The 14,727-nt window shown below is 45.6% G+C and overlaps 1 protein-coding gene and 1 long non-coding RNA gene across 14 annotated transcripts; both read right to left on the reverse strand.

Annotated features, from left to right (window-relative positions):
- Nucleotides 1-4,004: 4,004 nt before the first annotated feature.
- Nucleotides 4,005-10,059, reverse strand: LOC136490457 (uncharacterized). Of its 13 annotated transcripts, none has more exons than XR_010767873.1 (7): nucleotides 9,675-10,059; nucleotides 9,393-9,499; nucleotides 8,204-8,409; nucleotides 5,290-8,115; nucleotides 4,727-5,164; nucleotides 4,237-4,593; nucleotides 4,005-4,156 (listed from the first exon to the last, which is right to left on the reverse strand). It is a non-coding gene; the product is annotated as an uncharacterized lncRNA (long non-coding RNA). The 13 variants fall into 13 exon arrangements; XR_010767839.1 differs by having other exon boundaries at nucleotides 8,204-9,215; nucleotides 9,301-9,499; XR_010767844.1 differs by having other exon boundaries at nucleotides 8,204-9,215; nucleotides 9,301-9,499; nucleotides 9,571-10,059.
- A 656-nt stretch (nucleotides 10,060-10,715) lies between these two features.
- On the reverse strand, nucleotides 10,716-14,376 carry LOC136491059 (PHD finger protein ALFIN-LIKE 3-like). Its single transcript, XM_066487300.1, has 5 exons — nucleotides 14,124-14,376; nucleotides 13,991-14,023; nucleotides 13,656-13,878; nucleotides 11,411-11,531; nucleotides 10,716-11,322 (listed from the first exon to the last, which is right to left on the reverse strand). Exons 1-5 carry the CDS (start codon nucleotides 14,227-14,229, stop codon nucleotides 11,053-11,055), a joined length of 753 nt encoding a protein of 250 aa, XP_066343397.1. The 5' UTR covers nucleotides 14,230-14,376; the 3' UTR covers nucleotides 10,716-11,052.
- Between the last annotated feature and the right edge of the window lie 351 nt (nucleotides 14,377-14,727).

Below are 14,727 nucleotides of genomic sequence, written 5' to 3' on the forward strand. Positions count from 1 at the left end.
CCAGATAAAATAAAGTAATCCAAACATCCTAGGTGATACGTTAGATTATAATAATTTAACCATCACACTATAATTATCCTATAATCTCTGTCCGACCTGGTTTTTTAGATTATAGGTCATGTGTGCTCCAACTAACAATAATCCACCTCTATAATCTATAGATCCAAATGGTACAGATTAATTATTCCATAACCCAGATTATGATAATATTATCTATAATGCATACTGCTATAATCTAATAAGTAGGATCAAACGGACCATAAGGTCCTATTTAGATCACTTTGGATTTTTATAACCTAGGTCGTGAGTTAAGGATCGTATAACTAGATTATAAATTGTTATATTTGTCTTTGTGATAACTCTGTTCTTATAGGAATGGGGGATTTCATTACTCAACCATGCATACTAAGGCCCCGTTCGCTGGTCTGAAACTTGGCTGAAACTGGTTGGAAAACACTGTTCCGGCTGAATTGTTGTGAGAGGAAAACACTGTTTCGGCTGAAAAAAAAAACCAAACAAACCGAATATGGGGTAAACCGAACCGGGCCTAAATTATTTAACACACCATACAATCTGTTACTCCGGCCAACACGGAAGGCAAGAACTCTTGACACTTGCTTCCTAGAGCAGCTAGCTCATGTGATACACATATTCAGCCTGTTCGCTTGTTGGTTTCAGCCAGCTCAAATCAGTCAGCCAACAGTGTTTTCCTCTCACAATAAACCAGCACCAGCCAGCCCAAACCAGTCCGAAAACCAACCAGCGAACAGGCCGATTATATTCACTTGCAGCGCACTGCAGTTGGGCACACACGGGTTCTCCGCTAACAGCTCCTTCAGTTCGTGCACAAGACCACATATATGACACTGAAGAGTCAGAAATCATCTCCTTGCAAAGCCCAGAGCACTTGTTGTGCGTCTGTCTCCAGCGCGATATTGCTTATGCCCATCTGCACTGCATCGTTAACACCTTCTAAGCATGCCACCAACTCCATTCAGATTGCAGGAGAAATCCAACCTTAACCTCTCATGTGTCATCTCTAATCATGTACCCCCATCTGCCGCTTGCATCAGTTTCTTGGAACGTCCCATTACCGATTCACCTTGAGGGAACTCTCGACTAAATGTTCGAGGAAGCCCATGAGGGCTCTGTATCCAGTCATCTCTGCAAATCGTGAACCGCCCCTACATATCGGAATTGTAGGGGTGGCTAACGAACCGCCCTTACAAATCGACCATTTATAGTCACGCTTTCGTAGGGGCGGCTGGACAAACCGCTCCTACAAATATTTATGAGCCGCCCCTACAGATGATATCTACAGCGGTGAAAGTTCTCCACTAATAGCTCCTTCGGTTCGTGCACAAGACCACATATATATAACATTGAGAATCTGAAGACATCCCCTTGCAAAGCCCAGAGCACTTGTTGTGCGTATGTCTCGAGCGTGATATTGCCGATGTCCACTTGCACTCTAATTAAGACCGCACGCCACCAACTCCATTCGGATTCCTGGAGAAATTCAGCCTTTCATCACTTGACTGGATAACCTCTCATGAGTCATCTACCCCCATCTTCCGCTTGCATCAGTTTCTTGGAACGCCCCGTTACCCATTCACCTTGAGGGTTCCATGCTGAGGGCTCTGCCACTTCTAAACTCTCAATTAGACGTTGGAGGTGGATATTGTAAACCTATGAGTTGGAATTATAATCTGTTTCATAATCTAGAGTGTTTGAATCACCTAGAGACTATTTGTATTATATTACTATAATTCAAGTTGATCTAAAATGATTAGGCAAAGCTCCATAACAATAAATCAAGGTGAAGCGTGTCCGCAATCGACGTTGGGTCTAGCACTGCAATTTCGAATGCTAAATCGGTATTGCGAGACACACGGACGCCGGAGGAAAGGCACGCGTGGCAGGTGGCACGTACAAGGCCTATTAAAAGCCGGCAACGGAGGGCTGCATTCATAACCCCCCCAAAATTAGGAGTAACAAGCCACCCACTTTCACGCAAACACCTCGAACGGCCATGGATCCCAGCACTATAAAACCTTACCTTTGTGAGCATTCGAGCTACAACAGGAGAAAGCAATCAACCAAACCTTGGAAGAAGACAACAAAAGGGGAGCTAGATACCACGCATATCTAACACATGCCGTCCCGCAACAAGATCAGCGTGGCCATGCTGATGAGCTTGGCCCTGATGGGCCTGCTCCTTTGCCACCTCGCCACTACCGCCTCCGCCGCCAAGAAAGGCATCCACGTCCTCGGCAGCGTCGACGGCTCGAGCGACACCGACGGTGGCAGCCCCGAGTCCGGCGAAGGCCGCGTCATCTATGCGGATATGAAGCTGGCTGATACAGAATCCAGCTCCTCCGATGCGCCGGCGCCAGCACCCTCGCCGGGGCCGTCGTCCAGTTGAACGAAGCGACTGTGGTGGTGAAAACTGAGGGCACGTGTGGTCATAATTAAAGATTGGCAAAGCGTGGCCAAAAAGTTTTAAGCAATAGTAAGTGTGATGAAGTTAGTCGAAATGATAAATGTATGATGTGTGGGCCAGGAGTTATGGCTTGCCTAGCCACACGCTATTCTACGCCTCCTATCTTTGTTACACGTCTTACATTATATACCTTTTTTTTCTTGTTATTATATATATCTTGAGTTCTTGATGGATTCCGACTTTACCAAATTGTTTGTTCAACATCATTATTCCATCAGTTTTAATGGAGAAGTGTACTTGTTCGTGATGGTTTTGTATGCGCAAATGTAATGTCCAACATCCTTGTTTCCCACACATTTTTCCTTAAAAAAAAGCTACCTCAAAAGCGGCGGTTTGGAAAGCAGCCCAGCCCAGCCGATGACGCTGTAGCATGTAGGAGAACAGTGGGGGCGTTGGTTGCTTTACCCATTTTCCGATTATGGCTGGACTGGATCAGGGCACATGGTTCATGTGCATCAACGGATGCGTCAGGCTCAGGCCTTATCAGCTGCAGGTTCTTCGGGCTAATGCAGGAGTCCCAGGCGTAGCTCCCATAGTTAAATATAGATGTTTAGGGCGTGTTTGGGACTGCTCCGCTCCACGTTTTTCAGCTCCGCTCCACGTTTTTCAGCCAAACGGTTTCAGCTCCACGCACTCTGCTCCAGGAAAAAGGGTGGAGTTGTGAGAGCACCTAAAGAGGTACTCCACAAACTCCAGTTTTTTGTGGAGCTGCTCCACGGTGGAGTTTGTGAAGCAGAGTTTATAGAGCAGTCCCAAACATCCTCTTAGATAAAAAACGTAGCTCCAGCAGAGCCCTAGTAGAGGCACTCAAACCCACCCTCTAGACCCATTCCTGTGAGAGAATGGGGGCACACCCCTCGCCCCCCATCTCGTCAATTCCCCACCCGCCTCGTACGGAACCGGGCGAGCAAGTGTGAGCACGGCCACCTGCATCCGCCTTCTCACCTCCGGCGAACTCCTCCCTCGGCTCAAGCGCCGCCCGGCCATGGCTCACCGTCCTCAAGAGCTCCTACTTGCTCCACGCCCGGATCTCCCTCACGACCGCGCTCCCGTGACCTGCCGGTGCCGCCACGGCCGACGGCCTCCTCCATCGGCATCTCACTCCCTTCCTCTGGCGGCGCATCTCGAGTGCTGCCTCCCTCCCTCCGGCTCCTTGGCTCACACAGGACTCGGTGGCACAGGCCCGCGTGGCCACCAGCCCCGCTCGCCCCACCGTCGGCTCTTTCCCCTCGCTCGGCCCGCCGCCTCGAGATTGTGAAAGACTAGTATATTGCGCGCGCCATTGCGCGCGTCGGTTATCCAACCAAAGATGCAGCGCAGGATTAAACAATCATCTAATTTTTAGTAACCGACACGACAATTACTCATGGTCGTAGCATGAGGATGGTATGTACATATATTTTACATAGATGTGCTAAGCGTGGTAATGGTGCACCTTAGATGCATAGGTCCGGTCTGTAGAGCTAACATAACAGTTGACGACACTTGCAAGCTTTATACATTAGGGTTCATGACACATTTTATAGACACGGTGACAATTTCAGGTAATTAAACATCGTAGGTCAAGCACTCGGTGATGATCTTGCTAGCATCTCGCTTCTCGGTCTCAGAGGTCACTATCTGTGGAGACAAAAGCTTCCTAGGTGGATGAATCTGTATGCAGATTTGGTTTTGTTAGCTCTCTGTGGTTTGTGAGGCATAAGGAGATTCAGTTTGACACTTCAGAAATTTACCAGGTCCTGGAGGCATATGTGTGCATTGAGAAGGCAAGTAAAAGCAGTCTAAAAACAGGCAGTAACCTGATATGGCTGAAGAGGTTAACTCGAGCATAAATAAATGTCACAGATGCATGAATCGAAATGTAAAATAAACTGTAAAAAAAAGACTCACCAAAACAACAGATCGTTTCGGAATCCTAGGTGATGATTGAATCGGTAGGAAATTACTATTTCATCGCTACATGGCAAGGCCAAATAAAATAGTCTCTACTAACTGGACATGCATAATTTGGACATCGGACTAAACAAAAGGAACAGGAGAGCTTACCAAGTTAGCCGGCTGCATTGGCGTTCACGTTGTACATGTGCAGGCTGAAAGTAAACCCAACAAGAGGTTTAGTGCAATATAAAGCAAACACAGCTATAATCGAGCAAACCATAATATAATACTAAAGGGGTCAAACAAAGAGGATGAGATGGCAAAGTGGATAGGGAGGTGTCTAACCTTTGCCTAGGCAATATCACAGCTACATGGTGTGGTATAGTATAAGCAAGACCCCAAACATGGACCTGGACCAGTACATCCTTGCAAAACAAATAAAAAGGAGATGTGGACAGGTAATGGGAATCAAGCAAACGGACCAAAGTAAGAAAGGGAAGTTAGAATATCGAGATGTTGCTACAGCAGCAATCGGTGAAATGGCAGCACACATGCTGATCTCTTCTTTTCTGGCAGGTGGTCCAGCAACTACATATCTACCGGCAGCCTACAGAACTTGAAGCAAAGGAATATCACATCAGTCATAAATGTATTAATAATTTCTAAGCAAAAGGAAGAGGCAGATGGCAGTCTGACAGGGCAACCATGTTTAAGCCTTCATAGATTATATCCCATAGGATTGTATGCCTGAGTCTTTACAGACCATCACAATGCATAGACGATCTAAGCATCAGAAGCATCCCATAGCCAGGTAATCAGCAAAGAGAGAGAGAAACAAGAGTAAATTAGCAACATAAGAAGAACCAAGGCCTGTGCTAACTACCAATTACAAATATGACAAATTTTACCTGAGGGAAACAGTCTCTGTAACCAGCTAATGATGTGCAGAATCAGATTGAAGGAGAAATAGCACTATTAGTTGGGAAACAAAAATACACAGGCGCTGGCCGAGTCTGTTTAGGAAAAAAAAAACTTCAGAACATGTTTCAAAGTCTGCAAATCTTAATTAAAAGGCGATGTAGCTGGGTTTGAATGATCCAGATCAACAGGAAGCAGCAAGCGGCATCAGGTTGGCATGACAGCCATCCTAAACTCCACCACATGGCAATAGGTTTCGCTTTTTTTTTGTGGATCAAAACACAGTTGGAGAAGCCTAGTCGATATTAAGTTGTCAACCTGCATAAACTCATAGTTCATTGCAGGTGCTAAGATTAAAAAAATTAACCCATGTTATACTATAATTTTATAGAATTCACATAGATGATGTATGATATATGTCAGTTGAAAGAAGCATAAGACCACAAATAAACTAAAGTTAGTTGAATAAGATCATTATTTGGGTCACTGACTATTTTTGTAGTACAGTCAAAACCTAAATCAACCTCCGAAAGATAGACGTGTCCACAGCATACAGTGAAAGGCTAGAAGCAGCCAATTCATGATTTTGGCTGTAGCTGTAGCATAGTAAACAAATAGGAGGCATCAGAGTCCGAAGCTTTGTCATATGTGCTATGTCAAACACCAATGCGAAAAACTGGGAACAAAGGGAAAATTATTAAAACAAAGATAGAAAGAAGGAACAACCTAACAATTGCGGTAGAAGGTTTGCAGACATTCTACTACTAACCACATAGGTGAGTTTTGTTTCCCAGACTTGACAACAGGAATGGCAATATATCTTAAAACCTCGGCAGAACGTAGAAAGAGCATGATCTGTTGTATACCAAACACAGAAGACTGCAAGGCAAAGGCCCGAGATCATAGGCAAAGAAGATCGCAAAGGAAACCTTTAAAAAATTTAGAGGCCTCAGAAATATATCAATCATCGCGTGATGAAGATCTTGGAGTATCTAGACATTAGAATAGATGAAAAATGTCGAGTCTCTCACAAGATCTTGATCATTGTCTTATATTGTAGATCATAAATGGGTACGAACGATTACATCATAGGCATAACAACAAATGGATCAGTAGGAAGGAATGATAATGGCGCCTAGATCGAAACCAGTTATCGATTTCTCTTAAACAAAATGACGAAAATCAAAGTAAAATCAATACAAAGGGCCAGATCATAGACTAAGAAGATTGCAAAGGGAAGCTCTAAAAATTTTAGAGGCCTAAAAAACACATGAATCATCATTTGTTCAAGGTCTTGGAGTATCAAGACATCAGAATCAGAACAGATGGAAAATGTCGAGCCTCTCACAAGACCTTGATCATAGCTGGGTAGTGCAGATCAGCATGGGTACGAAGAATCTGATCATAGGCATGAGAACAAATGGATCAGCAGGAAGGAATGGTGATGGTGGCCAGATTGAAGGATGGTTAACAACCAAAGTGGTCATTAGCAGGCTACAAAAACAGTAGGAAATACAAAGCACCTGAATGTTGCCTTTCATGAGTGAAGTTTAGACTAATAAAAGAAATCATGCTACAGGCTGTACAACAAAATTTTGAATTAGGCAACGGCCTATTAGTTACGTAACAAATGTAATCCGTAAGGTTTGAAAGGCAATAGTGCTCAACCCTAAACCGGTATGCTCAGTTTTTTTTTTTTTTTGTAAAAAAAGCCACCACTACAATAAGAACCCCCCCAAAAAAACAGAATCAATGTCCACAAAGCCGATAAATGAGATACTCTGCAGATATAGATCATGTACAGGTCACATCCACAGGGAATACAATAGCAGGAGGAAAATTATATTATGATCTAGATATGACAGTTCCGCAAGTGACCCAACTCCATAATAATTTGCAAAGGGACAAGCTGTGTGACTTAAGAAGGTAAAAACTAATAAGTAGAGAAAACCTAGAATCTTCTCAAGAAAGGAACAAACATTATCAGGTAGATGTTACCAATGTATGGAAGTTCCTTCTTTGCTGCCTAAACCCCTCAGCCACCCACAAAACACGAGAAAAATATTCAGGCCTAGTTCGTTCGGAACTCATAGCTTTTCTATGCTATAAAATTGAAATCCAGGAACAGATCGAACCTTGTGTAATAGTACGCAGCTTACATTTAATTTGAAGAATGCAGTAGTAAGTATACCAGCTAACTAATATACAAAGCTGATGGAAGGCATACATCAAACCACATATCATATGAAATCAGTATTAGTACAAACTATAAAATGCGAAAAATTATTTAGGTCTGTCACATTCCAGGTCATACACGTTTCATTTAAGGATTTTCACTTTGCTACTGGGAAAACCTCCACCACCACCTTGTTTTCAAAAAGCTGGAACCTGATTTTGGTTTAGCCGCAAGGCACTAAAGGTAGTCATAGAATAATCTTTCAAGGATATGAAGTACTTGTTTTGTCATCTAGAATGAGAGTTTTTTTAGTAGCATGCACACTGTACTATGAAGCCCTCGTCACAATATATCTTTGTATCGTCTATAAATTTAACACATACACCGAACCATGGGCACATATAAACAGAGAATGCCATATCGGTGCATATAGGAGCAGTAACAGAACTAAACAGAGTGTTATCACCTTTTGGCAGCCGGAGAAGCGAGACAGAGCAGAGGAGAAGCCAGCCGCTTCGAAGAGAATCCGGTCAGAAGCCGCTTCAAAAAAATCTGGCGGGGACAAGCTGAGCCATCGGTGGAGGAGATTGGACGGCTGGGACAATTTAGGGCGACGTGGATGGTGCTTCTACCCTAGAAGCTGACGCGGTTTACAGGAATAAATAAATTAGACCAGATTGGAAATAAACTTAAGATTAGATGAACTTCCAAAGCAAGAAAACAATGACCTTTGCTGTCCTTCTTCTTCAGGCACGCATGCACCCCACTTGAGTTCACATAACACCAGTGCAATAACTAAGATGTATCGAAAATTCGAAGGAACAGGAGAACCAAAATCTTGACGATGTAATCATTGGGAATAGGGCATGTGCTCAGAGCCAACAACATATAACTTGACGTCAGAAAGCGACGATCACAAGCAAGGATCATAAGGCTAGAAAGACCAAGAATATATGTATCAGTTCACAGGCAGTAAATAACAGAAGCTCAGATTGCACAAATGTGTGTATCGACATGACAGACAATGATCATAAGCAAGCATGAGCGGAAAACGAAAGGCAATCATGAGCAGGCAGCGTTATCAGAAGCTGCGATTTCATAACTAAGAGATACTGGATAGGCACTAAAAATTACCCCTCACTGGTGTCTTCAAACAACACAAATTTGAACAGGTAGGAAGAGATGCATAAAAAAACAGGAACAACCACCATCGCCTCAATTACCACAGAATAGTATGTGACTCGATAGCCAATAAAAATTACCCCTCACTGGTGTCTCCAAACAACACAAATTCGAACAGGTAGGAAGAGATGCATAAAAAACAGGAACAACCACCGTGGCTTTAATCACCACGGAACAGCTGGCAAAAAAATAGAATTTTACAGCCCATGATCATTGCCTGAGTTATGGACATAGCAGAGAGATGTAAAACGAAGGAAGAATCATCATAGCCCATGAGCATAGCCTTATTAGTTATGAAAAAGAAGGAGGAGATGTAGACTATGGAAAGATAGCCCATGATCATTGCATCAAACACTACAATAATCATCACTGCAGTACCCCATTCCCTCAAAGTAAAACGTAGCAGGAAGAGAAAAGTGTATCCATCATTGAAGGTGACCAAAATGCAAACACTGAACCAGAAACCACCAGGACTACAGGGTAGAAGGTCACATGCTCAGATGTATGGCACAATAATTGCCCGCTCTCAAAATCCAACAGAACCGATCAGGCCACAGCCTACAGAACGCAAAACAATCGTTAGTAGCATGCAGCTTGGTAAGACAAGGAGACAACAATAGATCTAGGCTGAAAATGACCTTGCCTTGCTCATTTGTCTCCTTTGACCAAGATTCCCAGCTCCAAATGTCACATGCAGCGAAAAATCATGCAAGAGGAGAGTTAAAGAGAGGGAACCTAGGGTTTGAGCTTGCCGGCGGCCGTCCTGTCGCGGCGGGGCCCGCGCGCCGCGCTGGGGCATGGCCGGTCTGCCTCCACCGCCGCCTCAGTCGGCCGCGCAGAACCTGCAAGAAACAAATCGAGGTACATCTTAAAAAAAAACAGGCATAAATTCGAAATATAGCCATATGAGGACCTCAGCTAGCTGCACACGCCATAGGGAGAGAAAGGAGCCGGGGGCGGGTTCGGCGTGCGAGAGAGAGGAGTCGGGCGCGGGGTTCGGCGCTAGGAGCTCCCGACCTAGGGTTTCCTGTAGCACACGAACGGCCGCGGGCTAGAGGAGGATGCGGCGCCGGGGGGCAGCCACCGGCAGGGCCCGGTCACGCTGCCCCGTGGGCGGGGACAGCCACCGCCGCCGGCTACGCGCGGTGCCGCGGCAGAGGCCGGGGAGCGGCAGCGCGGCCTGGCAACGCGGCGAGCCAGCGGCACTTGCCCGGGCGGCACGTCGTGGGGAGGTGGAGGAGGAGGACGAGGGCGACCGCAGCCTCGCCGCGCTGCTGCCGCCGGTGGCCGCCCTGGCCGCGCGTCGGGAGAGATCGGGAGAGGGAGGGAGCGGACGAGAGAGAGCGAGGAAGGGGGATCGGGAGAGGGAGGGAGCGAACGAGAGAGAGCGAGGAAGGGGAAGACGAAGCAGAAGTTTGGGGAAGGGAAATCCGAAGCTGGGTATTATATTCGTTTCGCTGGATTCTGAGAAGAAGCCGTATAAGGTAAATAAGAGCGCGAAGAATTCGAATAAGGTGGAGAGGACGACGGGAAGCTGCTCCGGACGAGAATTAGCTTCAAGAGATCTGAGCCACACGATCGCGGATCGGACGGCCAAAAAAAATCGGGCGACGTGGACGGCGTCTCCTTCTTGGAGTCATGTCCGGCTTGTTTGGGTTAATTAAAGATGACAAGTGCGTCTCAATGGTCAGTGTCTATTAAGATATTTTGGGAGCTTTCTGGAGCAAATACAAAATAGAGGTAAAAAAAAAAGAGGAAATCACCCAAATCTGGATGCTCTTATTAGATTAAATTCAGAATATATTTTTATATAAAAAACTTATTTGAAAATACAAATATTTTTTATAAATCTAATTAAACTTAATAAAGCTTGATCAGCATAAACCCAATACTGACTTTATTTTTGAGGGTGTGGGTGGGGGCGGGGGGACGGAGTATCTCCGTTCTGAACTTCACGACCATACTGGCATACTGCCATGCCATGCCCACACAGATGGCTGAGGCAGACCGGCAAATCAGCCCACGTACACGCAAATGGAACTACGGTTTCAGGCCTACTAATTTGACAGGACCAGTTCACATACACGCGCAAATCAGTGAAACAGCAAGAACAAACCACTCATCAGTTCATGCCGCCACAACGTCTGCGACGAAGCAGGCAAAACGATGAACAATGAACAATGAACGAGCCATTTATATATAAAATAAAACAAGCGACGAGCATGTATCTATCAGTCCTTTGCCTCTTCCTACCAGGCTACCACCACATAACAACCCCACACAAATGTCCTAAAATGAAGGAATTCACCTCTTCTAGCGGCGACCTTGGGGCAAACAACGGAGTATGGTTTGGATCAGATCAAACGGGTCAGGGGTGGCCGGTGCATACGGGGACCTACTGCCTCATTTTCTTCGAGCTGCAGTCCGGGCACTTGTAGTGCTTTATGTGCTCCGCTTTGGCAGGGGTGATGCGCACACACTTGCCGTGGAACCACCGCTCACATATGTCGCAGCCGATCCAGAACTCGTTCGCGTTGTAGAGGCCGCCGCAGCTTCCACAAAAGGTTTCCGTGTGTTCCTCGTCTTCCTCGTCATCGTCGTCGTCATACTCTTTGGCAGCAGGAGCTGCTGCCCTGGAATTCTTCGTATGGCCATCGTTTCCTCTCTGCACGAGAAAGAAGCAACTCATTCTGAGTAAGATTTTGTACATAAACTGGAGCAAAACCAAACTATTGGAAAGATTAATGTGGCACCTTTGATGAGTGTCTGGACTTGCCACTGCTATCAACCCCAGACCTATCTCTGCCGTGTTTCCTGTCCGCAAATGCTTCAAACACAGAAGGAAGATCACTGATCAAGCTGAATAAGCGCTTCCTGAGAAAAAGACAAAGCAAATTATCTAATCAGAGGCTGCATCAATTCTGTCAAAAATTAGAAAAAAACATTTCATTTTCCAGCCTTGATCTTTAATAGTATCTTATTGCTACAAACATAGACTCCAACGCACAACATGGCTTCAAACAGAGGAATTGCCAGTTCAAATAGACGTGAATAAACATGTCTGGGAGCAGTTGGGTATGTACAGAGAGAAATAGTCCAAATGTCTAATTAGCTTTTCTGGGGAAAAATAGTGCAGATTGATCCCTCCAAGTAGTTCAGATTACTACGAAAGTAAGAAAACAATACATAAGTGTTCACAAAGAAAATGTTCAGAGTCATTAAGTTGTCAGAATAACACTATCTGGACATCATATCCAAATATCACTGAGACAATAAGCTGAGTATCAGAATACTGAGGCTCAAAAACGTGTCCCTCAAAAGATGAAGTGATGGGAAGCTTCAGAATCTATATCCCAGTATCAAAAGACAGAACAGGACTACAGTAGAACAAATGATGACTTAACAACTAAGATCTATGCTTTCGAAAGTGTTCAAGTTAAGGGAATTTCATTTTATTTTCAGGTGCAGAGATGGACAACTAAGGTCCCAAGAACAAAAGGCAAATTGGAAGTTTCGAAAAATCCCCTGAAACTGAAAATTATATGGGATCAACTGCATAAAGCAACATATAGAAAAGGAATGCAGAGGAATAATTATGCATAACATTCTCACTGTAATTCTCATAAAGGAAAACTTGTGATAGAAAGAACAACAAGTGCAAATCAGCAATCTAATCAATAGAGAAGGCTGTTGAAATACACAAACCTCAACCTCCACAAAGTATGCACTTAGGAGTAAATACTACATAAGGGTCAGCATTTAAATTCTGACGATATTAATATGAGAGGTGCAAGACGTATAATTCGATGAAAAAAACAACATTTTGCTTACACACTAAAAAAGTCAATAAATACTCAAGAAAAGCAAAGGAATTTAAACACTAGTCTAGCAGGAAAAAAATAGAAAATTAAAAGAGATAAAAGCATAAATAGATGTCACTAATATACTGCCCATGTTGGCCATGACTCTACACATCTCGCGTATAATACGGTTATGTATTTTCAATGATCAACATACCCGTAGATTAGGATGTTGGCACACAATTGTTTGGGCAACACTGACTGTAAAAATGAATACATCTTAACTAAATTATGCATATAGTTTCCCACCTTCCCAATTAGCTAAAATCATTTCTAGGCAAACATAGAGCAATTGCACTAGCAAGCAAGCTGCAACATCTTAGGACGTTCTGCAAGAGTTTAGAGCTGCAAGCATCAAAGATTAAAGGATTCGCTAAGATGTTCGAATGCATTTGGAAATGGATGGCCCAGCAATAAATGTACAAGAATACTTGCTGAGGGATGCCTCTTTAAGCTCTGTTCTAAACCGTGGCATTGTTCTCCATAAAACAAAAATACGATTGATTTCAAAATTCTTAGAAGCAATGGAACATGCTGTTCTAGAGCAAGATAAAAGCACAAGATCCTCAACTGCTGCACACGATTTTCTGTAATAAATAAAGTGGAAAAAGGGACCAATAGTTTGGCACCCCCATAATAAACAGATGGACCATGATCTCGGCAGTACTACTCCGAGATCGGAACTCTATGAAATGTGTCATTATGAAATATAAAGACTGATGATTCTGATTGCACCATGCACTCATGCAGCATAAACAGAAACAAAAAGAAAAGAGAACAGCGTGCAAAAGTACCGATAAAGCGAACTCATCCCCAAAGCATGACCCCCAATTCACTCAAAGGAAACAAAAAGAGGAGCACAATAAACATGTGCACATGCAAACACATGCACCAAGTGAAATAAAATAAATATACATGTAGACCATAAACACGAACATCCCAAAGTATCCCAGTCACCTAGCAATCAAACAACTAATTCACCAAAATAAAAAGGCAAACAATGAAGTTAACAAAACCACAGATTCGAGGAGTGAATTTAAGAACAAGCATTCTACGCTCTCACGCAACAGCAGGCAATTGATTGAGAAGGCGAATCGAATCCAGCATTCCAGCGTTCGTAGCAGAATAGAATTGGTACCGGTCGTTGGCGTTGAGGCGAGCACCGTAGAAGAAAGCGACGGAGATGAGCCACGAGTCAGAGTGGACCGCGACGAGTGAGAGCCAGTCGCGGCGCTGCATGCCGTCGCGCGCAAAGTTGATGCCGAGCGCCGGCTCGGGCAACTCCGGAGGAACCTCGTCCGCCGGCGGCGACACCTCCCAGGTCCCGTTGGGAAGGCCGTAAAGACACAAATTCTCCTTATCTGCAAGCAGGAAAAGGAAACGCCGATCCGCTCATTTCCCGCCCGGATCCACCACTCGACGCACGCACGCACCGCGCGAGAGCTCGCCGCGGATCGATCTCATCTCACTCACCTGGGTCGCAGAAGCTGCAGAAATCGTCCACATCTGCACCGGCAACGACACGAGAGGCAAAGCGTTCGTTAGATCTGCGCGGGTCTCAGAGCGCAGCGGCCGGCGAGGCGGGCGGGGGGAGAGCGGTCGTTACCGGAGGTAAGGGCGCGGACGAGTCCCGCGCGGCGGCCGGAGAAGTCCTTGAAGATTTCCTCGACCGAGCGCGGGTTGGAGGAGACGGGCGCGGGGGCCATATCCATGCGACGCGACGGCGTCGGTGCGCGCCCGCGCCGCCGGCGGCGGCGTGCTCCGGGAGGGAGCGGCTGGGGAGGGGCACAGCAGCAGCAGCGGCCGACGAGGCGATGGCGCACACGGCACACACAGGAGTTGGGATTCGGCTGCCTTCCTCGCTTCGTCGCCAATCTTTTACTACTACACAACCGAGCACCCGGCCGAGGCAAAAGGGTTCGTTTGTTTCGGTCACGCCTGACGGCCCGCGACGCGATGCCGCCTCGTGGGCCCTGACACTGACACGGCGGGCCAGGAGCGTGAGATTCAGTGTGGACCCACGTGGAGGTGAGATCCGTGGAGTGGGTGTAGGGGACAGATAGGTGTGGCCTATAGGGAAGACGGACCCGGATAGGCTGCTGACCTGGCACGATAGGGATGTGGTACGGGCCCGGGCCTCACGATTTGCGATCGAGTCGCGGTTTCCAGATTTCCACTGCTTCGCTAGTTCGCTGATGGATACTGCTAGT

Source organism: Miscanthus floridulus, chromosome 1 (assembly GCF_019320115.1).
Source record: "Miscanthus floridulus cultivar M001 chromosome 1, ASM1932011v1, whole genome shotgun sequence".
NCBI lineage: Eukaryota > Viridiplantae > Streptophyta > Magnoliopsida > Poales > Poaceae > Miscanthus > Miscanthus floridulus.